This window comes from Carcharodon carcharias, chromosome 15 (genome assembly GCF_017639515.1).
Source record: "Carcharodon carcharias isolate sCarCar2 chromosome 15, sCarCar2.pri, whole genome shotgun sequence".
In the NCBI taxonomy this organism is placed as follows: Eukaryota; Metazoa; Chordata; class Chondrichthyes; order Lamniformes; family Lamnidae; genus Carcharodon; species Carcharodon carcharias.
Genome location: NC_054481.1, coordinates 13,563,060 through 13,590,317, shown reverse-complemented (window position 1 = coordinate 13,590,317; position 27,258 = coordinate 13,563,060). Strand labels below are relative to the sequence as shown.

The 27,258-nt window shown below is 43.8% G+C and overlaps 1 protein-coding gene across 1 annotated transcript in view; it reads right to left on the bottom strand.

Annotated features, from left to right (window-relative positions):
• Positions 1-25,653, bottom strand: part of LOC121288005 (tektin-3-like) — a 79,950-nt gene extending 54,297 nt beyond the window's left edge. Inside the window, exons 1-4 of the mRNA XM_041206213.1 lie at positions 25,557-25,653; positions 21,850-22,535; positions 8,387-8,470; positions 5,068-5,138 (exon numbers count right to left, since the gene is read on the bottom strand). Coding sequence (XP_041062147.1) covers positions 5,068-5,138; positions 8,387-8,470; positions 21,850-22,535; positions 25,557-25,653 — 938 coding nt within the window. The remainder of the gene's footprint in view (positions 1-5,067; positions 5,139-8,386; positions 8,471-21,849; positions 22,536-25,556) is intronic.
• Positions 25,654-27,258: the final 1,605 nt, after the last annotated feature.

Here is a 27,258-nt window from a genome sequence, read left to right as displayed (position 1 = left end):
TTCACAGCCCACCGTGGCAGAGAGTGAAATTTAAATTCAATGAAAATCTGGAATTAAAAGTTTGATGGTGACCATGAAACTGTTGTTGATTGTCGTAACAACCCATCTGGTTCACTAATGTCCTTTGGAGAAGGAAATCTGCTGCCCTTAACTAGTCTGGCCTACATCTGACTCCAGACCCACAGCAACTCTTAAATACCCTCTAAACAAGGGCAGTTAGGGATGGGCCATAAATGATGGCCAAGCCAGTGGAGCCCACACCCCATGAACGAATAAAAAAAAACAAATTGGCCAGACTGTAGAGTTGTCTGGCCCACTGCACTTTCCAGAGTTGTCATTTTTCATGGACTATATGAGACAATTTGCTCACTGGTATTCTCCACCTTTTGCGCCACTGATCTACAAAAAGGCTGGCAGCTGATAAAAATCATCAATATTGCCCATTAATACTGCCAACTCAAGTGTTCACAAAAACAGCACCGGGTGCCAAGCTTGGGCAATGTTGCAGACTCAAATCCATTCCCCTCCCCACCTCAGCTTGACCACACAAAAGATAAAATTGGCCATTCGTATTGAATAATTGATCTTTCCAAATTCATCCCTGTCATCAAATATTTTGTCAAATTTGTGGCTTTTATCAGTCAATTAAATTGATTCATGTGCCCATTCATTCACTCCCGGTTCCAATGGAATTAATCAGCACACACACATGCTGGATCCAGAAAGGCATTGTGTTATGTGTGTTATTTATACTGCTGCAAGGCTTGGAGGAAGACTAGTCAGCAAGCTAAAGTCAGCTGGAAATTTGCATTTTAGCACTTTCAAAGTCAACAGGGTCCCGAACCACCCGCTGAAGAAATGGCTTGGGAAGATTCCCCCTGCTCCCCTCTATACAAAAGCTGCATTAAGCAGCCTCCTGAAATTTTTTTAATCAAAATGATTTCCTGCATTATTTCTCCTTCGTCTGATGCCTTCCGGGCACAAGATTTCAATCGTTCCCAGCTGTGGACCTCTCCTATTCCAAATAGCAAATTATCAGTGCTAACCCTCATATTCCTCGATCCTGTTCTTAACCAGGCAAACACCAATCTCATTTTTTTAAGTAAGTTAACAGTAATTACATATCCGGGAGCCTATTCTATATGCAATATCCACCACGCCAAGAGGCAAGATGCATTTTAATCTCAAAGCTAGCTTTAAGAGTATAAGAAATAGGAGCAGGAGTACAGCATGCAGCCCCAGCCTGCTTCACTATTCAATAACATCATAGCTGATCCTCTACCTCAACTCCACTTTTCCGCCCTATCCCCTTATCCCTTGATTCCCTTAGTGCCCAAAAATCTGTCAAACTCAGTCTTGAATATACTCGATAACTGAGCATCCACGGCCCTCTGGGGTAGAGGCATTATTAATTTTACACTCACGTTCTAGCTTCTGTAATTATGTACCGGAAGATGAACCCTTTCACTCTTGGAGTTGGCAATGTGCTAATTTGAGGCATTGCTTAGAAGTACTGGGCCCGATTTTCCTGTTAAAGGCACCGCCCTGGCCCTGCCCGAGGACATAGGGTGTTGAGGACAGGAGAAGTCGGTCTCTACTCCTTCTGCTTAGGGTATACACTCTGGTGGGCCAGGGTCTGGGTGAAAGGTCATTATAATGTATAAATGACATGGGAGCATGGGTAATGGGCAGGATTGTGAGGGATTGGGGAGGGTAGAGGCCAGGATTGATCAAAGTGGGAACAATTGGTGGGAGGCACTGGAAGTGGGTGGGGTTGGGGTGACACAGGGGCCATCATATGCCTAGTTTCCATATGAAGTAGAAAGGATCTGAAGTAGTCCTTCCTGCTCCATGTTCAGATAAACACCTTGTTGGCTGCAGCAAGCAGTGGATTCTTTATGTTTTGCATGTGTAACACACATTGAAGAATGGTGGAGGTTTGGAACACTCTTCCACAAATGGCAATTGATGCTTGATCAATGATTAATTTTAAATCTGCAATTTATAGATTTTTATTAACCAAAGGTATTAAGGGATATGGGGCAAATCTGAGTATATGGAGTTAGATCACAGATCAGCCACGGTCTCCTTGAAAAGCGAAACAGGCTCAAGGGGATAAATAATCTCCTGCTGTTCCTATGCTCACTAGGCCACATGGTTTTCCAGAACTTTCAGCTTGTTAAACAGTACTTCCTACCGTGTGGTTGAATTTCGAGGCCATAACGTTTATTATTTATTGTTTAAAATGTTTCTTTCCACCATTACTGGTGTCGAAGGGTTTGGTTTCCAAGTGAGATTCCCCCTCCCTGGGTGGTTGGGAAGGGGAGGAGAACATCCTCTGAAGAGCTGCCAGCCAAGCTGGGCTGCACAAGACGTGCTCCGCATCCACCTGCCCATCCTGAGCATCCACATCTGGATGTAGAGGTGACCAAAGCCCCATTTGAATAGTGCTAACTCTAAAAGTTGGATGTGACAGGAGGTCAAATGGCACAGATATGTGAATAGGCCTATTGGGCTGAACGACTCCTCAGAAGCAGCTGAGTCACAACTTATTGTGATTTACAACGAGTCGCATGAAGGGAAGCATCCCAGGGTGATCAACAGCCAGCAAAACCTGTCAGGAGACCACAAGTCATATCTGAGGCATCGTCACGCCTATGTGGTAACAGGTACACATGTGGGAGTCTGCAGAGAGCCATGGAGCTTAAACATCTGCTGTGAAGACAGCTGCTGTTAACATGCACAATAAAACAAGCAACTAAGTGACAGAATTGGTCAACCGTGTCCTCAAACCTGCACATAAGAGCTTTTCTTACCTTTTGTCTTGCTTGTGATTTCTTAATCCCTGTCTATTGCCCCCTTCAGTCTCAGCAGAGGTTGCTAACACAGCATTTGACTTTCTCCTCCACTCTTCATTGCTCTCCCCTTTCCCTGGTACAATCCCTTTAAACTTCACTGCATTACAACAATGACTACACTTCAAACAAAGTGCTTCATTGGCTGTAAAGTGCTTTGGGATGCCCTGAGGTGAAAGGTGCTATATAAACGCACGTGTTTCAGTTCCTCTCCCACTTACAGGCAATTTTCCATTCCCAGCATCACTGTACGCCCCATTCATATCCAACGCCCCATTCATATCTATCGCTGCACATTAATCAGTGAAGAATTGCGCAGCTGAACTGACCTAGGAGTTTGAGTGCTTTTTGCTACAACATCATTCCAGTGGTATTAGTGCCAATGCTTAATCTCTGAAATATCGCTCACAGCAGTAGAGGAAAATTAAAATGCAAGTGCCAGGACAGGGGAGTTAAAATTCTGAAAGTTTTTGGAAAGGCTCTGAAAGCCTACTTTTGAGATGGATACTTCCAGCATCAGACATGATGGCCCAAATGGCCACCTTCAGTGCTGTATCATTCAACGATTCAATGATCATTGCTCAGCCCCACCCATCTTAAAACCTTGGCATCATGTGGGCAGAGTCTTGTAGGGACAGAACTCCCTCCCATTTTCCACTGTCAACACTCCCCTTGGACTAACGCTATGGCAACAAGCAGCCAAACACAAAAAAACTCAAGCTACGGTCTCCCTGGCTGAGAGAGGTAGCAGATGACATTCTTGAATGTCTGCCATCGTCATTCATGACCGAGCTGTTAGGAGATGCGGGTGATAATCGAGCGCCAGGGAATGCAGTGGAAAGAAACATAATATACCAATTAGGAGCAGGAGTAGGCCATTCAGCCCCTCAAGCCTGCTCCATCATTCAATAAGATCATGGCTAATCTGATTGTGGTCTCAACTCTGCATTCCTGCCCACCCTCAATCACCTTTGACTCCCTTGTTAGTCAAGAATCTACCTACCTCTGCCTTAAAGATATTCAATGACCCTGCCTCCACTGCTCGCCGGGGAAGAGAGTTCCAAAGACTCACGATCCTCAGAGAACACATTGCTTCTCATCTCTGTCATAAATGGGTGATCTCTTATTTTTAATCTGTGTTCTCTAGTTCTGGTCTCTCCCACAAGGGGAAACATTCTCTCAGGATTTGCCCTGTCAAGTTCCCTCAGGATCTTATGTTTCAATAAGATCACCTCTCATTCCTCTAAACTCCAGTGGATACAGGCCCAGTCTGCACAACCTTTCCTCATAAGATTACCATCCCCATCCCAGGTATCAGTCGAGTGAACCTTCTCTGAACTGCTTCTAACGCATTTATATCCTTTCTTAAATAAGGAGACCAAAACTGTACACAGCACTCCAGACATGGTCTCAACAACGCCCTGTTCAACTGTAGCAAAACATCCCTACTTTTATATTCCACTCCCCCTGCAACAAACAACAACATCCCATTTGCCTCCCTAATCACTTGCTGATGCTGCATACCAACCTTTTGTGATTCAAGTCCCAGGACACCCAGATCTCTCTGTACCTCAGAGTTGTGCAATCTCTCTCCATTTAAATGACATGCTACTTTTTCACTCTTCCTGCCAAAGTGGCCAATTTCATTTTATCCCACATTATACTTCACCTGCCAATATTTTTTCCCATTCACTTAACCAACAACTGGCCAATATTTGGCTCCTCCTTCCATGTGTGGCTGAGATCAGAAATTGTACAATATTGGCTATAGTACTTGAGGGTCAATACAGTGAAATACTTTTGTTTTGTTATATTGTGTGCCGGGATGATCAACGTAGATCCAATAGAATTCTCTCTCTTCATGTAATATCCTTGTCGACCGAGGGCTGCCAATCATGGTTTATGCCATGATATCACCATGAGCAAGGTGAGGAGATTGGCCCCAAAAACTACCTCAACAGGTAGGGAGATTGAAACTGCAGCACATACTAACCATCTAGTCAAGTGAGCTAACCGTACATCAATAGAATGAATCATCGAATTAAATATCATGCAGTGCATTTTCTGAAACCTTACTTTCATGTCCACGATTTTCCAATGCATACTCAGTGTGCAAGGCACCAGAAAATATACCCTCAAAGTGATTGTATCCAGTAAAGTTTCACTCAATTCTAAAGTGCAACAGCAGGATTTTAAAAAAAGCTTTACTTACGCAAGTTGTACAGAAGCTCTCTCTATGCCCCTCTTCAATCTTTCTTGAACACATTTGACTATTCTCATTTCCTTTGAAGAGATAAAAACAGAAAGCTTGGAGTATTTTCTGGTAAAATTGGATAACTTCTGTGTGGTTATGGACGGATTCTATGCTAGGTCAGGCCCCAGTGCACCCTGGGAAATTCCACTTGATCTGGGAAGGGAGTAGATCTTCCACCCTTTATAAAGCCAGTGATGTAAAGGGAGTGGAGCAAAGAGAAGAGACTCCCAGTTACCTTGACCCCACCTGTCACACCTGTGGTGGAAGCTTGCAGCCGAACGAGATGAGGATCATTGATCTCCAAAACAGTGGAAATTTGAGCGGGTCCAGGCCGGGGAAGCAACTTGGACTCTTGAAGAACAGAGAAGCATTTAAGAATTTTTAAATTATTACAGGCCCCTTACAGTTGAAAATTTGTTTCTTCGAGGGTGAGAAATAGAGCAGCCCCTACAGATGCCGGTAAGCACCAGGGCTTTTGCCACTTCATCACCCCCAACCAGGATTTCCTGCCTCCCGCCATGCTAGAACGCAAATGGTGGTGGGACAATTGGGCCCTGCATATCCAGCGGAATTCCCTCCCACCTATCCCACTTCCCAGGGCCGTCATATGGAAGGTGATGGTAGGGAACAGAAGTAAAGGCCCAAGTTTCCTTAGTGGAAGGAGAGGAGGTTGAAGCAGCTTCCTTTCTCCAAGTGGGGCTCAGCACTTCCCTGCTGAAGACATTACTCTTTACCGAGGCCCTTACAACATTCTCAATCCCAACATTCCTGGTGAATCTACCTCTTTAAAAGGTCCCACACTGCCTCTCCTGGTGATGCAGCAGCTTCCCCACTGCAGCAGACCCAAGGTTACATGGGCAGGGTTTTCACATGTTCACAGGAATTCTGCCATGACCCACTGTGCACCTGGAATGAACCTTGACCCAGGAAAATGGGCAGAGACTGGGGCCAATACAGATCAGTGGGGAGAGAGGGAGGTGGGCGGCAAAGTCTTGCACTGCCAGAATTCTGCCCCAAAAGGAAGAGAATGCCCCTCATTGGAGGCGACTTTGGTTGTGGGCAGTAGCAGCCTCAGCAAAGCAACAGTCTGTGGCCTGAATAAAAATCAGCAGTGTCCTGCCTCCATACTTTTTAAAAATTCATTTATGGGATGTGGGCATCACTGGCTAGGCCAGCATTTATTGCCCATTCCTAACTGCCCTTGTGAAAGTGGTGGTGAGCTGCCTTCTTGAACCGCTGCAGTCCCTGTGGTGTAGACACTTTGACATCGGCTCTAACGCTGTGGTTGATGCTTCTCTGGAACTTGACTGCAGATAGAAATTTCCAAGACCAGAGATTCCCATCCATAACATATCAAACTCCAAAGTACTATAAATTTGAGCTCATTCAAAAATCTGCTGCCTGAATCTTCATTTGGCCTGTTCACTCATCACCCCGTGCTTGCTCACCTACATCGTCTCCTAGTCCAGTTACACCTCAATCTTAAAATTCTCATCCTTGTTTCAAATCCTTCCATGTCTTGCCTCTCACTATCACTGTAACTCCCTCCAGGCCTATAACCTTTTGAGATCTCTGCACTCCTCCAATTCTGGCCTCTTGTGCAACTCTAACTTTCATCACTCCACTCTTGGCAGCCTCAACCTTAAAGCTCTGGAATTTCTTTTCTACGCCTCTCACTTTCTTTACCTCTTACTCCTCCTTTAAGACGGTCCTTAAAACACGTCTTTGACCAACCTCTTAATCACCTGTCCTAATAGGTCTTTATTGTTAAATTTTGTTTGAAGGCTATCAAGTGCCTTGGGACATTTTATTACATTGAAGGGGTTATATAAAAGCAAGCTATTGTTGTTCAAAGCAATATCCATTTCCTACAGATTTCAGTATCTTTGAAACTGTGCTGTGTAGAAAAAAGTATTTCAATTGTTGCTGCAATATCCGATGTATATGGGTTTGGGGGTGGCGGGGGAAGAAAATCACACATAGGACATATGATCCTTCCAATATGATGTACTCTCTTCTTAATAATACTGCAATGGGTGGCAAATGGAAATTAAATTTTGAGGGCAAATCTCAGCAATAGTCAGTTTAATGTGCATCTTCATCTTGCAACACATGGAAACCTCCGCAGCAATTTCACAACAGGTCTCTAAACAGTCAGACATTTACGTTATTCATCATTTCATGGACGTTAGAGCCAATGGTCACAGCACTGACCTGGCTTTAAAAGACAGAATTCTGTTTGACTTTCAGGTCACCTCAGTTAGATTGAGACTGTCCAAGCCCAACGTTCAACATTAACCTAAAAGCAAAATACTGCCAATGCTGGAAATCTGAAACAAAAAAAAAATTGCTGGAAAAACACAGCAGATCTGACAGCATCTGCGGAGAAAAAGGCAGAGTTAACATTTCGAGTCCATATGACTCTTCTCCAGAGTTTTTCCAGCAATTTTTGTTTTGTTTTGGTTCAACGTTAACCATCGGATCTAAAAATCAAATCGAAAGTTTTGAAAGGAGTACAATGGGGCATAACCTATATCGCACTATGTTAAGAACTGCAGTGGTCTAATTTTTCACTTCACAAAAGGATTCAGTCTCAGTTTTACAAACACCCACCCCACTGATGTCAGCCTGTGAACAACGCAGGCCAAAGCCGAACATTTGCTGGTAAATTCACACTGGTCAATGAATATGACTGAGCTACAAAATGTATATACCAACTAATGGGTTCATATGACATTTATAACTGCTCAGGCAGTTTACATCATTGATATACAAGCTGTAATAATCAGATAGTTAGTGAGGGATTAAAGGCACTAATCTCAAGGCTCCCTGACTCATCTTTGACTCAATTATGGTATCACTCAGATTCCTTGATTGTATTACTGCACGACAAACCATTCATATTATCTCCTGCTACATAACTGACACATACAACTGTGGAAGGATTAGAATTTATGTTCATTTCCGAAAATACCTTCATTTAGTTCAACACATAAGCAGTATTTAAGTCTTACCAACTCTCAGGACTACATTCTGATACAGACAGTGGCAGTGAAATATGGGGCTCAGAATCAATCACTGAATTATCAATGAAGTCTCGTTGCAACTGGCTATGCATGAGGTTTTTGCTCATTGGTGCCTGGTGAAAAACGGAGGTGTTCTACTATCAGCCGGTGAATCTGCAATGAATACTACTGCAATTATTGATAAGACACTACAGTCTGTCCTGACTTGAGTTTATGAGTGTGCACAGTGGGTACCTCTTTGTGTAACTCACCTCAAGTAGCTGTGTCTCCACTTCATCATGGACTAGGTCGATGCCTATCCTCTTTTCACGATGGTATAAACATTCTTGAACCATCTGAAATAAGCAAAAATAGCAATTACAAAAAGAACCCTCGTATTCAAGTTATACTTTCAGAGCATTTGATTTATGGGCTTGACTTAAAACAATAGACAACATTGTAGGAGAATAACAGAGACTTAAGAGTCTTCTTAATAGAATGGGTATGGGGATCATAAGCATGACATCAACATTCTCAAGTTCCCATTTGGAAATTTACGCAGTCACAAGGCGGGAGAATTGCATACAGATTTCAGTTGATAATATATGGAAATATCTTATTGGTTATGGAGTGCTTTGGGATATTCTGAGATTTCAGGAAATTTTTTTCCTGAAAATCTATACTAATGACAACTCAGAGCTAATCCACAGGGATAAGAATTGGAATGCATCACTTTTTTCTTATTCATTCAGGAAATGTGGACTTTGCTGGCTGGGCCAGCATTTATTGCCCATCCCTAGTTGCCCTTGAGAAGGTGGTGCTGAGCGGCCTTCTTGAACCACTGCAGTCCATGTGGTGTAGGTACACCTATAGTGCTGTTAGGAAGGGAGTTCCAGGATTTTGGCCCAGTGACTGTGAAGGAATGGCGAGATATTTCCAAGTCAGGATGGTGAGTGACTTGGAGGGGAACTTCCAGGTGGTGATGTTCCCATCTATCTGCTGCCCTTGTCCTTCTAGATGGTAGTGGTTGTGGGTTTGGAAGATGCTGTCTAAGGAGACTTGGTGAGTTGTTGCAGTGCACCTTGTAGATGGTACACACTGCTGCTACTGTGCGTCGGTGGTGGAGGGAGTGAGTGTTTGTGGATGTGGTGCCAATCAAGCGGGCTGTTTTGTCCTGGATGGTGTCAAGCTTCTTGAGTGTTGTTGGAGCTACACTCATCCAGCTAAGTGGGAAGTACTCCATCACACTCCTGACTTGTGCCTTGTAGATGGTTGACAGGCTTTGGAGAGTCAGGAGGTGAGTTACTCATTGCAGGATTCCCAGCCTCTGACCTGCTCTTGTAGCCACAGTATTGATATGGCTAGTCCAATTCAGTTTCTGGTCAATGGTAACCCCCAGGATGTTTATAGTGGGGGATTCAGTGATGGTAATGCCATAGATTGTCAAGGGGAGATGGTTAGATTCTCTCTTGTTGGAGATAGTCACTGCCTGGCATTTGTGTGACCCGAATGTTACTTGCCACTTATCAGCCCAAACTTGAATGTTGTTCAGGTCTTGCTGCAAGCCAACATGGACTACTTCAGTATCTGAGGAGTCACAAGTGGTACTGAATACCGTGCAATCATAAGCGAACATCCCCATTTCTGACCTTTTGTTGGACGGATGGGCATTGCTGAAGATGGCTGGGTCTAGGACATACCCTGAAGTACTCCTGCAGTGATGTCCTAGAGATGAGATGATTGACCTCCAACAACCACAACCTTCTTCTTTTGTGCTAGTTATGACTCCCCAACCAATGGAGAGTTTTCTCCCTGATTCCCATTGACTTCAATTTGTTAAGGCTCCTTGAAGCCACACTCAGTCAACTGCTCCCTTGATGTGAATAGCAGTCACTCTCGCCTCACCTCATTTCTCTATGTTTGGACCAAGGTTATAAGAGGTTTGGAGCCAAGTGGCCCTGGCAGAACCCAAACTGAGCATCAGTGAGTAGGATATTGCTGAACAAGTACCGCTTGATAGCACTAACAATGTCACCTTCAATCATTTTGCCAATGACTGAAAGTATACTGATGGCTCAGTTGTTGGCCGGATTGGATTTTTCCTCCTTTGTGGACAGGGCAGACCTGAGCAATCTTCCACATTCAGGTAGATGACAGTGTTGTAGCTGTACTGAAATAGCTTGTCCAGAGTTCTGGAGAACAAGTCTTCAGTACTATTGTCAGGATCCTGTCAGGCCCGTAGCCTTTACAGTGACCAGTGCCTTCAGCTATTTACTGATGTCATGTGGAGTGAATCGAATTAGCTGAAGGCTGACACCTGTGATGTTGGGAACCTCTGGAGAAGGCGGAGTTGGATCATCCACTTGGCACTTCTGGCTGAAGATGGTTGCAAATGTTTCAGCTTTGTCCTTTGCACGGGGACCTGCTGGGCTGCCCCATCATTAAGGATGGGGAGCCTTCTTCTTGTGTTGGTTGTTTAATTGTCCACCACCATTTTGACTGGATGTGGCAGGACTGCAGAGCTTTGATTTGATCCATCAGTTGCTCTGCCTATCACATGCTGCTTCCATCGTTTAGCATGATGTAGCTTCACCAGGTTGGCATCTCATTTTTAGGTATTCATGTTGCTGCTCCTGGCATGATCTCCGGCACTGGCGCTACAAGTGCCTTAAAGGCAAGTTTGGAGTCAGGGTCTGTATAGTAAGTCACTGGGCATGAATGGGTTGCACCCAGGCTAAGAGGCAAGGATTGTTTGTGTGCCAGCTCACTGGAGGGTGAAGTCGCAGGCTAGTTCTGCTGCAAAGGACTCAGATGAGGACGTCAACGGGATGCTATACAAGAGAATGCAGATGGTCATGCTCATTGAGCTGTTGGGTGCATTGGCTGACCTGCCAGAAAGCTTCCTGTCTCTCTCAAAGAGCATGACGGAGTCCAGCTCCAAGTTGACAGGAGGCAAAGCACAGAGCTTTCCCTGTCCACACCCTCTACTTCATCTCTCTGTCATGCTGCTGATCCAGAGGCACTGCAGGCACTGTACCTACTGCAGACTTTGTGTTCACGGTCCCCAGATCTTCTGCCCTCCTTGTGAAGATGCAGCAACTCTCTCTACCAGATGCAAGGACTCACCACAATGGCCCCAAAACACACTCTGGAGTGCTTGCAGAGACTATGCAATGGCAGAAGTCATTAAAAATTACCGTACCTGTACATTGGGTGCCTGGGCCTTTAAGTAATGCTAATACTGGCCTCCTCTAGCAGCCGAACATTCTTTGGTGATGGAAAATTCATGCACTGGACCTGTGTGGTCCAAATTTGGGAGTTCGACATCACAGCAGCCAATATGGCTGAGCGATGTGATGATAGCACCCCTTCACATGCTTCTGGAGCATGCAGAGGTGCCCATTCGAGTGCCCTTCACAGCAAGGGATACCATGCAGGTTACGCCAAATGAAGATGGAGGCACAGCATGTCCCAATAGGGGGCATTCGGCTTCTATATAGCCATCCCCAGTGGTGCTATAGATCTGAATTTTACGTCCCTAGTCTTTACATTTACTTATGCACGGCATGCACTGCTGCATTCTAAATTTGTGACCTTAGTCCATGAGGGACACAAATGGGTTTTATTTATTTAACCATGTTTTACTTATATTTGCATTCCATATACTTTTATTAGGTTTTGAGCAGCAGAACAGAAGATCTACTAACCTATGTGTTAGCTGAGGCTCAGTGGTAGCAAAGAATGTTGTGGGTTAATGCCCCGCTCCAGACACCTAAGCACACAATCTAGGTTAACACTACAGAGCAGTACCAAGGGAATGCTGCATGTCAGGGGTGTCATCCTTTGATTGAGACACTATACAAAAAAAAAAAAGAATTGCCCTCATTCAAATAGAAATGGCTTACAACGTCTGGAGATCAGAAGAGTGTGAGGTGAGCTCACTGAAACAAAGAAGGGGGGATATTCAATCATGTGGCATCATGTACACGTACATCGGTTTCCCCTGGGTAAGCAGTGTACGGGGCACTAACTGTACGGTTCACACAGCTTTTCCTGTTGGTCTCATTGCCGAGCGTGGCACAAACTGCACGGGTAGTGGCCCACTTACACCTGCCCCCAGGAAACTGGTGTGGTCAGCATCGTTGCCACTCAATAAATGATAGAATTGATAGCAAAAAATTTAGAAAATATAGTGATAAATATTATCTGTGTACACTTACCAAAGGGAAGAATACCTATTCTAGTGGATTATATTTTTGTAGAACATCAAATACCTTAGAGAATTTTGAAGTACATGAAAGAGGGATACTTAACAAATCTCAGGCCAGGTTGGAGATGTCCAATGATGACAAAGGAAACTTGGGAGGACATTTGTGGGGTTCTGGCTGCTATCATGAAAGAATCATTAAGCACTGATGAAGTTCTAAAGATTGAAAATAATAATAGCAGGTGCAGCTCTTCTACCTGATTGTTATTCCATTCATTTTTTAAATTCTTTCACAGGGTTTGGGCACCACTGGCAGGGCCAGCATTTGTTGCCCATCCCAAATTGCCCTTGAACTGAGTGGCTTGCTCAGCCATTTCAGAGGGCAGTTAAGAGTCAAACACATTGCTGTGGGTCTGGAGTCACACGTAGACCAGACCAGGTAAGGACAACACATTTCCTTCCCTAAAGGACACTAGTGAACCAGATGAGTTTTGACAATTGATGACAGTTTCATGGTCACCATCACCGAGATTAGCATTTAATTCCAGATTTTATTTATTGAATTCATATTCCACCAGCTGCCATTGTGGGATCTGAACCCATATCCCCGGAGAATTTACCTGGGCCTCTGGATTACTAGTTCAGTGACATTACTACTACACCAACATCTCCCCAAATATATCAATAATATCAATAGAATGAAAATCAGTAAAGGGCATGAGGTCTGCCTAGGCAGATTGGCAGCCAGACGGCGGATGAAGATTAGCCTCAAGTATCTACATTTTAAAAAGTGACGAATCTGACCTAAACAGGCCTAGCACCGGTAACAGGTAACATAATGGAAACTATTCTAGGAAGGAGCTGGAGAATGTTGGACAATCTAAATTACATTCTAGGAAAACTAAAAGAGTTAATTCTTGAATCCTGCAAGGAATTACTTTTTCTATAAATACTGGTGCAAGTTATAACTAAATCTGTTAAATTGTGGACGAATGGGTTGATTTATACACTATGGATCCTGTAAATAAGCTGTTGGCATACTGTTGATTCGAGGACGACACCTACTCAGTGTCATGAATTTCCGTCATGAGCCTTCATGTGACTGAACAGGCCGATTCTCAATCCACAGATCTTTGGGCACGTGGGGCAGGATGCCCTACGAGCCAGTGGGATCTGGAGTGCAGGATTTGCTCCCTTTTTTTCCCCTTCTCTGCCGCTGCTCTGCCTCATCATTAAGCCCTTCTGACTCAAAGCACAAGGACATTTTGGAAAATAATTTATATCAAGGCCCCTGTCACTATAACATAGCTGCTAGCAGCAAAGCAAAGGAGTGTAGCACACAACAGGCATCATGTCCTTCATTAAACTAATTGATACCTTTAATTATAGTTTCTGACAAATGCCTGATTATTCGAATTTCACCTTGTATAGAGGTCATATGACCAAATTTGTCATTTTGGGTTGGTTGCTAATGGTTCTGTCTCTCAAGTGAGATTTGCTTGGGAAGAATAAAGGTGTTGAAGGTCATGTTATGCCCATCCCTAGATTAGAAAGTTTCTATAAAAAGGAGAGAAAAATATGAAGAATAACTGTTGGAAAGACTAAGCATGTATCTAATTGAAGAGAAATGAAATGTACAGGACCATAACTTTCCTCACAGACAGGGGACTACATATCAGAAAATCACAAGTGCTTTGTCCATCTATTGATGTTAATATATTTGTGGTTTGTGTGATAATCTGCTACTGCATTCACAGCCCTGTTTAAGGTGCAGGGCCTGAAAATTCTCTACCTATACATTACATCAATGGTGTTAGCTACTATCTTAAGTCTCTGATTCCATACAGTAAATTAACTGTATAATTATAAAACTGCATAATTAAACAGAGCTGAGGAACAAATTCCAGAGAGTATGTTCTGGCTACAGTTGACATATTCCAAGTTATATATGTCTGTAGTGATTTAGAATCTATCAGTGATAATATTCTCCACTGAAATGCTGTATAGTCAGTGCCTAACTTAATACTGATGATGAACTTAATGCTTAACTAAATATCTGACATAACATCCATGTAATGCCAGCTTCACTCAGTGGTACTGTCCACATCTAAGTCTGAAATAGTGTTATTGCGCACTATCTCAGCACTTTAGCACATAAATTAGACTGACACTTGGACTCCACTCTCAATCTCCAACTTCCCCATCTCTGACTCACACTCCATGCCACCCCCTCCCACCCCCGCTGCCCCCACAGTTCACCATCACTCTCTGCCCTCTGTTTCTTCCCAATTTTGTATTCATGCTGCCATTGTACCTTTAATCCCATGGGCTTCAATTTTGCTAATAAATCTATTATATGTTACTTTACAAAATGCCTTTTAAAAGTTCATAGACACAGCATCAATGACACAACCTTCATCAACCCTCTCAAAAAACTCAATCATATTTATAATACATGATTTATCTGTGACGAATCCATGTTGCCTGTCATTTATTAACCCAGATCTTTCCAAAAGACAATTGTATCCCAGGTTACAGTTTCTAGAAGTTTCCCCCAGCATTAGGCTGATTAGCCTGTAGTTAACAAGTTAATCTCTCCTCCCTTTTTAGAATCATTGCAACCCTCCAGTCCTCTGGCACCACTCCCATGCCCAATGAAGATTGAATGATTGTGGCCATAACCTCCAGTATTTCAATCTTTACTTTCGTCAGCAACCTTGGGTACATACCAAAAAGAGTGGGGAATTAAGAGACTGAACTTAAAGTAATCAATATCAGTAGAGGAAAAGTGTTGGAGAAATTAGTCAGTCTAAAAATCAACAAATCCCCTAGGCCAGATGGTCCATAGCCTAGGGTTGCAAGAGATGCAGAAATAGTGGATGCAGTGATTGTGATCTTCCAAAATTCCCTAGATTCTAAAATGGTCCCAGCGGATTGAAAGGTGGCAAATGTGCCATCACTATTCAAGAAAGGAGGGAGAGCGAAAACAAGGAGCAACAGGTCAGTTAGCCTGACATCAGTCATCGGAAAATGCTGGAATCCAATATTAAGGAAGTGTTAATTAACATAGCACTTAAAAAAAACATAGGCAGAGTTAACATGGTTTTGTGAAAGGGGAATAATATCTGGAAAATTTACTTTTTTTTTTTAAGGATGTAACTAACAGGGCAGATAAAGGGGAAACTATTGCTAGCACATATTGAACCTCTCAATGTCCGTAGAGAGAACATCCTCCTCAAAGAACACCACCATCTGATAGCTAACAAAGCACTCCCATTAACATAGGACTTTAAAAAATAAACCCCACACGCTCATCTGAAATTCCATAGTCCCTACTGGAACACAATCCACATCCTACAATATGACAGCCCCACCTCGCAATGGCGTACCTCCCGGTTGACTGCAGACACCACTAACCCCAACTTGGTAGCTAACCTGAGCAGTGAAGTCCCAGGTTTCAACCTTCCATGGAAAATCTGGACAACCCTCAACCGCTTGAGGATGGACCAGGGAAGGTGTGGCCACTTGCTCCACAAGTGGAATGTGTGGGACAGCTCAAATTGTAACTGTGGCCATCCAAGTCAGACCATCGCCCATAAGCTGGACTTGAGTATTGCTGAAAAAATACATTTTGTCAAATCTTTTCAGCTTACACTCATCAGGACAATCGCAAGAATACCAAGGGGAAGCAATGGCGTAAGAGGGGGCGATGGTACAGTGGTATTGTCACTGGATTAATAATCCAGAGACCCAGGGTAATGCTCTAGGGACCTGGGTTTGAATCATAAGACAATAAGTCATAGGAGCAGAAATTAGGCCATTCGGTCCATCGAGTCTGCTCCGCCATTCAATCATGACTGATAAGTTTCTCAACCCCATTCTCCCGCTTTTGCCCCGTAACCTTTGATCCCCTTACCAATCAAGAACCTATCTATCTCGGTCTTAAATACACTCAATGACCTGGCCTCCACAGCCTTCTGTGGCAATGAATTCCATAGATTCACCACTCTCTGGCTAAAGAAGTTTCTCTTAAAAGATTCCTGCCGCAGCAGATTGAGGAATTTGAATTCAGTAAAAATCTGGAATTAAAAGTCTAATGATGACCATGGAACCATTGTTGACTGTTGTAAAAACCCATCTGGTTCACTAATGTCCTTTAGGGAAGGAAATCTGTCATCTCTTATGTGATTTCAGACCCACACAGCAATGTTGTTGACTCTTAACTGCCCTCTGAAATAGCAAGCCACTCAGTTGTAACAAAGTCACAAAAAAGGAATGAAACCAGATGGACCACCCGGCATCGACTTAATCACCGGAAACAACAATGGCAAACAGCCCTGTCGACCCTGCAAAGGCCTCCTTACCAACATCTTGGGGCTAGTGCCAAAATTGGGAGAATTGTCTCACAGACTAGTCAAGCAACAGTCTGACATAGACATTCTCACGGAATCAGAACTTACAGCAAATGTCCCAGACACCACCATCACCATCCCTGGGTATGTCCTGTCCCACTGGCAGGACAGGCCCAGCAGAGGTGGTGGCACAATGGTATACAGTCGGGAGGGAGGTGCCCTGAGAGTCCTCAACATCAAGTCCGGACCCCATGAAGTCTGACAGCATCAGGTCAAACATGGGCAAGGAAACCTCCTGCTGATTACAGTATCAGTAGGAGTGACCACCGCACAGTCCTTGTGGAAATGAAGTCCTGCCTTCACATTGAGGATGCCTTCCATCACGTTGTGTGGCACTATCACCATGCTAAATGGGATAGATTTCAAACAGATCTAGTAACTCAAGACTGGGCATCTATGAGGTGCTGTGGGCCATCAGCAGCAGAATTGTACTCGAGCACAATCTGTAACCTCATAGCCCGGCATATCCCCCACTCTACCATTACCAACAAGCCAGGGGATCAACCCTGGTTCAATGAAGAGTGCAGAAGGGCATATCAGGAGCAGAACGAGGCTTGCCTGACAAAGAGGTGTCAACCTGGTGAAGCTATAACACAGGACTACTTGTGTGCCAAACAGTATAAGCAGCCAGTGATGGACAGGGCTAAGCGATCCCACAACCAACAGATCAGATCTAAGCTCTGCAGTCCTGAATGGTGTTGGACAATTGAACAACTCACTGGAGGAGGAGGCTCCACAAATATCAATGATGGAGGAGCCCAGCACATCAGTGCAAAAAATAAGGCTGAATCATTTGCTAGAATCTTCAGCCAGCAGTAGCGAGTGGGTGATCCATCTTGGCCTCCTCTGGAGGTCCCCAGCATCATAGATGCCAGTCTTCAGCCAATTTGATTCGTGATATCAAGAAACGGCTGAAGGCACTGGATATTGCAAAGGCTATGGGCCCCGACAACATTCCGGCAATAGTACTGAACACTTGTGCTCCAGAACTTGCCGCGACCCTAGCCAAGCTGTTCAATTCAGCTACAACACTGGCATCTACCTGGCAATGTGGAAGATTGCCCAGGCATATCCCATGCATAAAAAGCAGGACTAATCCAACCCAGCCAATTACCGTCCTATCAGTCTACTCTTGTTCATCAGTAAAGTAATGGAAGGGGTCATTAACAGTGCTGTCAAACGGCACTTGCTTAGTATTAATGTGCTTGTTGATGCTCAGCTTGGGTTCTGCCAGGGCCATTCAGCTTCTGACCTCATTACAGCCTTGGTTCAAACATGGACAAAAGAGCTGAACTCCAGAGGGGACATGAGAGTGACTGCCCTTGACATCAAGGCCGCATTTGACCGGGTGTGGCATCAAGGAGCCCTAGCAAAACTGGAGCCATTGGGAATCAGGGGGATAACTCTCCACTGGTTGGGGTCATACCTAGCACAAAGGAAGATGGTTGTAGTTTTTGGAGGTCAGTCATCTCAGCTCCAGGGCTTCAGTGCAGGAGTTCCTCAGGGTAGTGTCCTAGGCCCAACCATCTTCAGCTGCTTCATCAATGACCTTCCTTCCATCATAAGGTCAGAAGTGAGGATATTCGCTGATGATTGCACGATATTCAGCACCTTTCGTGACTCCTCAGATACTGAAGCAGTCTATGTCCAAATGCAGCAAGACCTGGACAATATCCAGGCTTGGGCTGACAAGTGGCAAATAACATTTGCACCACACAAGTGTCAGGCAATGATCATCTCTAATCAGAGAGAATCCAACCATCGACCCTTGATATTCAATGACATTGCCATCACTGAATCCCCCACTATCAACATCCTGGGGGTTACCATTGACCAGAAACTGAACTGGACTAGCCATATAAATACTGTGGCTACAAGAGCAGGTCAGAGGCTAGGAATCGTGTGACGAGTAACCCACCTCCTGACTCCCCAAAGCCTGTTCACCATCTACAAGGCACAAGTCAGCGATGTGATGGAATACTCCCCACTTGTCTGGATGAGTGCAGCTCCCACAAAACTCAAGAAGCTTAACACCATCCAGGGCAAAGTAGCCCGCTTGATTGGCACCACACCCACAAACATTCACACCCCCCACCATCGACGCACAGTGGCAGCAGTATGTACCATCCGCAAGGTGTACTGCAGGAATTCACCGAAGCTCTTTTAACAGCACCTTCCAAATCCACGACCACCACCATCTAGAAGGACAAGGGCAGCAGACAGATGTGAACACCGCCACCTGGAAATTCCCCTCCAAGTGATTCAATACCCTGACTTGAAATATATTGCCGTTCCTTCACTGTCGCTGGGTCAAAATCCTGGAACTCTCTTCCTAACTGTGGGTGTACCTACACCACATGGGCTGCAGCGGTTCAAGAAGGCAGCTCACCACCACTTACTCAAGGGCAACTAGGGATGGGCAATGAGTGCTGGCCCAGCCAGCGGAGCCCACATCCAGTGAATGAATAAAAAAAAATGTCAGGGGAAGCAACAACTTTATATTGTATGAGAAGAAAGTGCTAATTGGTTGGCAAGAGTCCACTTGCCAACCAATCAGCACTCTCTTCCCATGCAGTATAAAGTTGTTGCTTCCCCTGACACTGGTATTCTTGTGATTGTCCTAATGAGTGCAAGATGAAAAGCTTTGACAAAATATCTCTTTTCAGCAATACTCAAGTTCTGTACTACCAAACGACTATAAACTGAACTCCTGATCTGACAGATCCACACCAGGTGGCATCACATCCATTCAGTCAGCTGAAACTAATGATTAGGTTCTTAAACTTAACATCAAACTATAACTGATTCCCCACCTATATGAATAAAAAAAGTGGATGCAATATAAATGGATTCCCAACAGGCATTCAACAAGGTACCACATAAAAGTTATTACACAGGATAAGGGCTCATGGGGTTGAAGGTAATATATTAGCATGGATAGAGAATTGGTTAACAGGTAGAAAACAGAAAGTAGGGCTAAACACAGTGTATTCAAGTTGGCAGGCTGTAATTAGTGGGTTACCGCAGGGATCAGTGATCAGCTATTTACAAACTATTAATGACTTAGATGAAGGGATTGAGAATAATGTATCCACGTTTGTTGATGTTGCAATGCTAGGTGGGAGAGTAAGCTGTGATAAGGACACAAAGAGGCTGCAAAGGGGTATAGACAGGTTAACTGAGTGGGCAATGAGGCAATAGATGGAGTATATGGGAAAACATTAGGTTATTTGTTTTTGTAGGAAGAATAGAAAAGCGGAATATGTTTTAAATGGTGAGACACTTTTAAATGCTGACGTTCAGAGAGATTTGAGGTCCTCAGGCAAGAAACACAGGAAGTTAGCATGCAGGTACAGCAGCCAATTAGGAAGGCAAATGGCATGTTTGCATTTATTGCAAGGAGGCTGTAGCACAAGAATAAGGAAGTCTTGACAAAATTGTACGGGGTTTTGGTGAGATTATACCTGGAGAAATGTGCACAGTTTTGGTCTCCTTATCTAAGGAAGGATATATCTGTTTTGGAGAGGATTCACTAGATTGGTTTCTGGGATGAGAGTGCTGTCCTATGATGAGTGGTTGAGTAGAGTTGCTGTATATGCTCTGGAGCAGAAGAGTGGGGAGTGATCTCATTGAAACTTATAAGATTCTCAGGGGGCTTGACAGAGTAAATGCTGAGAGGTTGTCTCCTCTGGTGGGAGTGTGTCGAACTGGAAGGCTCAGGTTAAGGGGTCAATCGTTTAAGACTGAAATGAGAAGGAACTTCTTCACTCAGAGGGTTGGGAGTCTTTAGAATTCTCAATCATTGAGCATATTCAAGGCTGAAATCAATAGATTTTTTGGACTCTAGGGAAATCAAGGAATAGAAGATAGAACGGAGAAGTGGAATTGAGGTCAAAGGTCAGCAAAGATTTTATTGAATAGTGAAGCAGGCTTTAAGGTTCTTATTTCCTTTCTCAGTGCTCTTCTTTGCTTTCTGAATTTGTTTGAGTCTCTACTGTATTATGAACCCGACATTTCTCAAAGCCTCCCTTTACTGCTTCATTTTTATCTCAGTTTCTTTTGCCAACTATCGAGCTCTAGCTCAGGTTGCCTTTCCTTTCCCCCTAGTGGAAGCGTATTTAGTCTGCACCCAAACTACCTCATTCTTGATGGCCTCCCATTGCCCAGTCATTGTTTTACCTGCCAATGTTTGTTTCCAATTCACCTGGGCCAGATCACTTTCTAACTTCATTGTAATTCACTTTCTTCTGGTTGAATATCTTCATGTTTGCTTGTTCCTTATCCCTTTCCCTAACTGCTCTAAGCCTAATGAAATTGTAATCACTATTTCTCAAGCATCCTGTCACTAAAACATGCTTCGCTTGCCCGACTTCTTAGTTTATTAATTTTATCAACAGTATAATTGGGTATTATCAAACTTACTGTTTAAAAAAAAAAAAGGATGTTAATTAACATCCTTTTTTTTTAAAGTGACCAAGGAGGGAAAAGTCAGGAGTAACCTATACTAAAGAAATTTAAAAGGCGGAGTGAATTGGATATCCCTTTGGTATTATCCTTTTTGCTATATTTTTAATTTTTATCCCTCATTCAAACACTAATGAAGAAATCAACATTTATAAACACACCTAATTTCATAAATATGTATGTGAAAATGGATCAAACCTAATCTTCTCCACCTAAGGCATATAAAAATGCACATACCAAAAATCTTCTGATTGTTCAGATTATTTTTGTTCATTATTTAATAAGTAAAATAACCATGTTGCCTCCAGAATAGTGAACAGCTGGGAAACTGAGTGGGTGATAATCCAATAGGGTTCAGATTGTACCATCAACTGGGAAACAAAACTCCAAGCAGTTTCAGTTAGCAGCTGAAGCTGAAAAATAAGATTGTGTAATGACTTCCAGCTACTTTTTAAAAAATATCCAGGCTTAAAACTGTCCTACAAAATTAAACTTAGTTTTAAAAGGTCAATTGTCTTTTCTGCCAAAAGTGATTGTGTGCACCATGCTATTGGTATGTAATAGTGTTTAGGGTGAAGGATTGATGATTGTGATGTCATTGCTGAACACTTATCAAGAAACAGTCTACAGCTGATATTGTTATCTCTCTGACCTGTAGGTGTGCATCTGTCTCTTCCAGTGCTCTCTCCACTCTTTTCTTAACTTGACTGAGAGCATGCGACTCCATGATACTTTGGTCAAGTTCATGATCAAGCTCTGATTTCCAGAAGCTTATGTCCTGCACTCTCTCTCCAATGTTGTTGCTGGTATCATTCTGTATTTTTCTTGTCAGCTGGGCCTTGTCCTGGATAAGTCTTGTGGTGTCCTCCCTGAGCTTCTCAGCATTGTGCCTGGAACAATCTGATTGCTTGTAGTTGTTGTGATTGGATTCCACCCATTCACCCTGGGTATATCTGCTGAAAAGGGCAATACGATTAGAAGCACCCGGGGCACACGGATCCATCGAAGGGCACGGGTCTATCACAGAGCAAGGATTCACTACAGGGCAGTTTATTGGTGGTCGTGGGGTTATTGCCGGGCATGAATGCATCACAGGATATGAAGGCACGGGGCAGTTGATGATGGGACCCCCACTCACTGATGGGCAGGAGGTCATTGGTGGATACGATGTCATCACAGGGTAGTGCCTCCCACACAGATTCCTAGTATAAGGTCCAAGGGTGGTATTGACGCCTGCAACCTTGTAATAGGTACTCGGTCTCCATGGCAAGTTGACACTACTGCACCTTGTTTCCACATCTGCTGTACAACATCTGCCATACATGATGGTTACAGTTCCTATAAAATAAACAGTATCCTATTAGTTTGGAATAAATAGAAATTTCTGCAGATCTAAGACAGATTAAGGCAACTGAGCCTTAAAATTAAAAAGAATGGGAGAGAAAGGATCCTATCAACGTCAAACAACAAAACGCAATGAATATCTGATCAACCCAACTAAAGGTTAGTGCAACAGATCTTGACCACATCTAATTATAGTAATGACACAACACAGTTATCATAAAACTTTCTTACGACGCATTATGACATACGCAACATCATAAAGCTGGCTATTAAAAAGCAGCTCATTGTGAAGCTCTCTAAATAACCAACATACGTTACTGACATTCTTGCAATTAGCCAAGATCCGGTGTTTAAAACGGTGCCAGGTCTGGTCTATGGATGTGAACTGCACCTATTGCAGGTGTTTTTTTATAAAAATCATTAATCACATTGCAAACATAAAAGGGGGCGTCCATGCCTCATAGCGAACCACTTCCGAGTTAACGGGCTTATTATAACCCCATGAGCTCACACGTAGAAGTAAACGAGAGCGCTGCTGCATCTTTTTCTCTTATATCCCCGTTGTATAGAATAGCTGGGCTGATGCTTGTGCCTGGGCTGTGTGCCTCTGTCTGCCTACTCAGTGCAGATGTGCTCTGGATCGCGGGAGCAAGCGGTTGCTATGGACGCTGCAACATCCTCGACCTTAGCAACTGGAGCTAGCTGCATGGGCGCAAAGGTTGGGAGGGGAGGTGGAGAAAAGCCAAGCCACGGGGAGCTCCCGGAATAAAAACGGGCTTAGCATATTTCCTACTCGAGTTAGAGGGTCCAGCTCACTCCTCCATGTTGACGCTTGCTGCTGCTGCTTGCAGCCTATGAGAAATGACTTGATTCTAATCCAATGATTGATGTAAGCGGGGGTAAGTGCTCGGCATCCACACTGCACATCACCAGACACGAAATCCCCATCTGCAATCTGAAGCTTTTTAAAGTGGTGCAATTGGATCTGCAGACACATTTCGAACTCTGAAGCGGTGCTCACTTCCCTACCAGGGTTCCTGCACTTTGTGCATTTTGACCTTCTCCCTACTATTTGGAGAGGAAAACGTCACAAAAAAAAAACCCACCGCCTTTTCAGCCTGAGGTGCTTTTTCCGTTTATCTCTTGCTTCCGCCCTCAACCCGGCCTGACTGTCATCTCTCTCCTCCTCACTCATTCTGCTGTTGTCAGTGACTGCTGCTCTCGCAGTCCAATTCAGAGTTCAATTAAAAAAGCTGACCCCATCCCAGACTCCCCTGTAATGTGAAACTGCTCTATTCACTTATAAGCAAGGGAGCCCCTGTTGAAGCAATCATGTCAACCACCTTAATTTACCCTAAGGAGGCTGAAGGCCAGTAGAGACAGAGGTTGAGTGCAAAATGTGAAAGCCATTTCTGACAGGACAAGAATCATTAAAATAAAATGTGTTAAAATATGGAGATGAAAGTGCAGTGTAATAGTAAAGTTCACAGGTGGTGGTCAGCATCATAGTTGTGGAATGAGCACTCCCGTTTGCCTCGAATATTTAGGCTGGTTAAGTGCCTCCATTCATCTCCTAATTCATCTAATTTCCAGAGCATTAGGCAGTTCTGAACAACCACCCATTAACCTCTCATCAAATGATACTTTGCTACACAAAAATGCACTTACAATTACCTCACTACTGCTGAAAAGATAGACACGTTGCTGAAGCTTTTCATCTTGCACTCATCAGGAAAAGGCAAGAATGCCAAATTTCAAACGATCACAATTTATACAACAAGAGAAAAGGGTGCTGATTAATTTGCAGGTTGACTCTGATTGGCCAAGGCAGTGACATGGAGAAAGCAACAGGAAACTAGAAGCTCTCCAAGCTTCCAGTTATTTCAAAAAAGGAACAAGGCTTGAGCATATTCCTTTTGTTTGCAGAGAATGGATCCCTGTGAATGAATGAATGTCACTTCTAACAAGCGTTAATGAGCCACATTACAAGTTTGACAGATTATCTTAAATTGGTTGTTAGTATAGCTATTGGCACACTCTGGATTGTTCAGCCTCATTGTTTACCTCATAGCAGTACTTTGTTAACTGGTATTTTAGTCAGATTAAAATAACGCTTGTGACATTATGCTCAATTTTAGTGCTAGTGGCATGAAAGGTACAAAACTACTGATTGCTATTGCTCCTGATTGTTAGCCTTGGCCCCTTCTCTTTTCCCCCCATTACCTTTCTAATAGACAACCAAACAGGAACAACACATCGAAGAGATTGATGGAGCTGACATTTCTGAAACACACCCAACCACAACAGTACTGAGATGAAACACAAGAACTCAATTCACAATTAGTATGTAAAAAGAGGTTGTGGAAAATGAAATCAGTTTGGCCAGCAAAGGCAGTCTTTGAGCTCTGAGCTTTACTGTGTAAGGTTTTCACACAATGAGAGAAAGCGGATATATGCAGTTCAGAGGCACAGAAATACCTTGAATTGAATATTAGGTCATCAAGAACCCAAAGCTTTTGGATGGTACAAATGGTTTACCTAAAGCCTAGCTAATTTGGCTGTGGTTATTTGGTTAAACATTCACCACAGAAATTTCTTCTGCTGTAGGTGGACATTCTGACCACAGGAATTTCTTCTGCGTTTGGAAGATGCATCTGCAGCATTTTCACGTTGCAGGCAAAGTTGGGATAGTATCTTTCCACTACATCTCCTGTTATTACTGACCGTCTACTCCACCAGTGGGTGCATGACAGCAGGTGTGCAATACTTCCAGCTATGCACATAATACAATGCAGTGTGGAAGCCTATATTGAGCCTTTTCAGGTACTGCTTGACTGTATGGCTCCAAGTGGTAATTGCTTGGCCTTAAAATCTACGCCAGTCTGGAGGGAGCCTTGATCGTCGTGCCGCAGGGCTCCCTACATGTCGAAGCCCTCATCTGACTGAACCATATACCCAAACAGTTGCAACGGTCGGAGACGGATGATTTCAAAGACAGAGGATTTTGCTATGCACCTTTTAATCTCCACTTTCCTGACATAGTTGTATTCGTGGACTCCACGTGTTTGTCAGAGGCGCCATTAGTCGAACGGATCCAGTTCTGGTTGGTCATGAACCGTATGAAGCCATGTGTGTTTGGTGGTGTATATGTCAGATTTGGACTAACAAGAGGGTTGCACGTTTCCGGCGCCCGCAGTATTTAGCTTTCACCTGAGTGTACAATCTAATGGTTGCTGGTGGTTGGATCCATATGTTCTTATCAAGAAATCACATAATAACCCCCGTGATTTCTATGTATTAGCGGTACTTACGCCGTGTATTGACCTCCTATGGCGGCTGAAATGATCAGTGGAATATGGAACATCAGCCAGTCTGAAGTGCTGTACATTGGTTGGTGATTCAGCCTCAGCTTTAAGAATACTCAATGCCAGATTCATTATACTGCATTAAGTGCTGGCGGAGCCCACATTTCGTGAAAATAAATAAATAATCTGTACAGTGAAAGTTAGCGAATGCTTCCAAACCCAGTCCCTCACAATTCATGCTTTAACCAGCAGTGCACTCCAAGACAAACGCTGCTAAAAATCAGTGTAGGGTTCCCCAGGAGTGACTTTTGGTATAATCCACGTGTCTTCCTTCCGATGCTAAACCCCGATGTTTGGCCACGGTGGACTTGTCATGTTGCTATGGTCTCCTCTTAATTAACGGAAGATCTTTAATCTTTCCAAGAATGGTGTGTGTGCAAAGACCATTGCAGACAGGAGGGTGTTTCCCCTAAGGCTTCCATGCTTTGCTCTCCAACCTTTGTTTTTTCCAGATTAGGATTATTATTCCTCACTTCCAATCTTCAAACATAGCCCCTTGATCCCAGGAATCAGCTGATGTTGGATTTAAGTCTACGCCTCTGCCTCCTCTCAGCCTGTCGGCAGATAGTCCGCCTAGGTCAGGAGATCGCCCGTTCTGGGCTCCTTATTTGAAGCTTCTACTTTCTGGACTGTCAGTGAATTTCAGCTGATCATGCGATAAGGTTTGCTTTCATCTGCTGCTTCACACAGAGCTTCAGAGACCATACAATGCCATGGCCATCTACCTTTTTCTCCAGTTCACAGCCGTCACAATTCCTGTGGCCTGGCAGCTGTGACAGTTTGTCGCCGAGGTTTTCTCGTTAGCAGAGTTGCGGTCTGGTTAATGCTCTTACCTTCCGGGACTCGTGTCTTCTTGCCCTACGAGTGTTTCCATTGTTAGATATTCCGCAAATCAGCTCTCTGTAATCCACTTGTCAGTCCTGGCCAGGTGCAATGTGCAGTGTGGTATGAGACTGACTCCAGCAATTGTTGCCTGCACTAATCCTTGAAGTGTGAGTGGCGAGCATGCAGGTGGGCGACAGTAGCAGAGTCCAGAGACATGCGGCCATAGATAAGTTACAGCACAGAAGGAGGCCATTCGGCCCATCTTGTCCATGCCAGCCCGAGGCCACCCAGGTACCCTTTCTAATCCCACCTTCCTGCACCCGGCCCATAGCCCTGCAGTTTACAGCACTGAAGGTGCAGATCCAAGCGCTTTTCAAAAGAGTTTAGAGTTCCTGCCTCTACCACCAACATGGACAGCCACCCACTACCCTCTGCATAATTGAGTTCAAATCCCACCACAGCAGATGGAGGGATTTAAATTCAATTAATTTTTTTAAAAAAAACTATTCCTGAAACTAACCAGATTG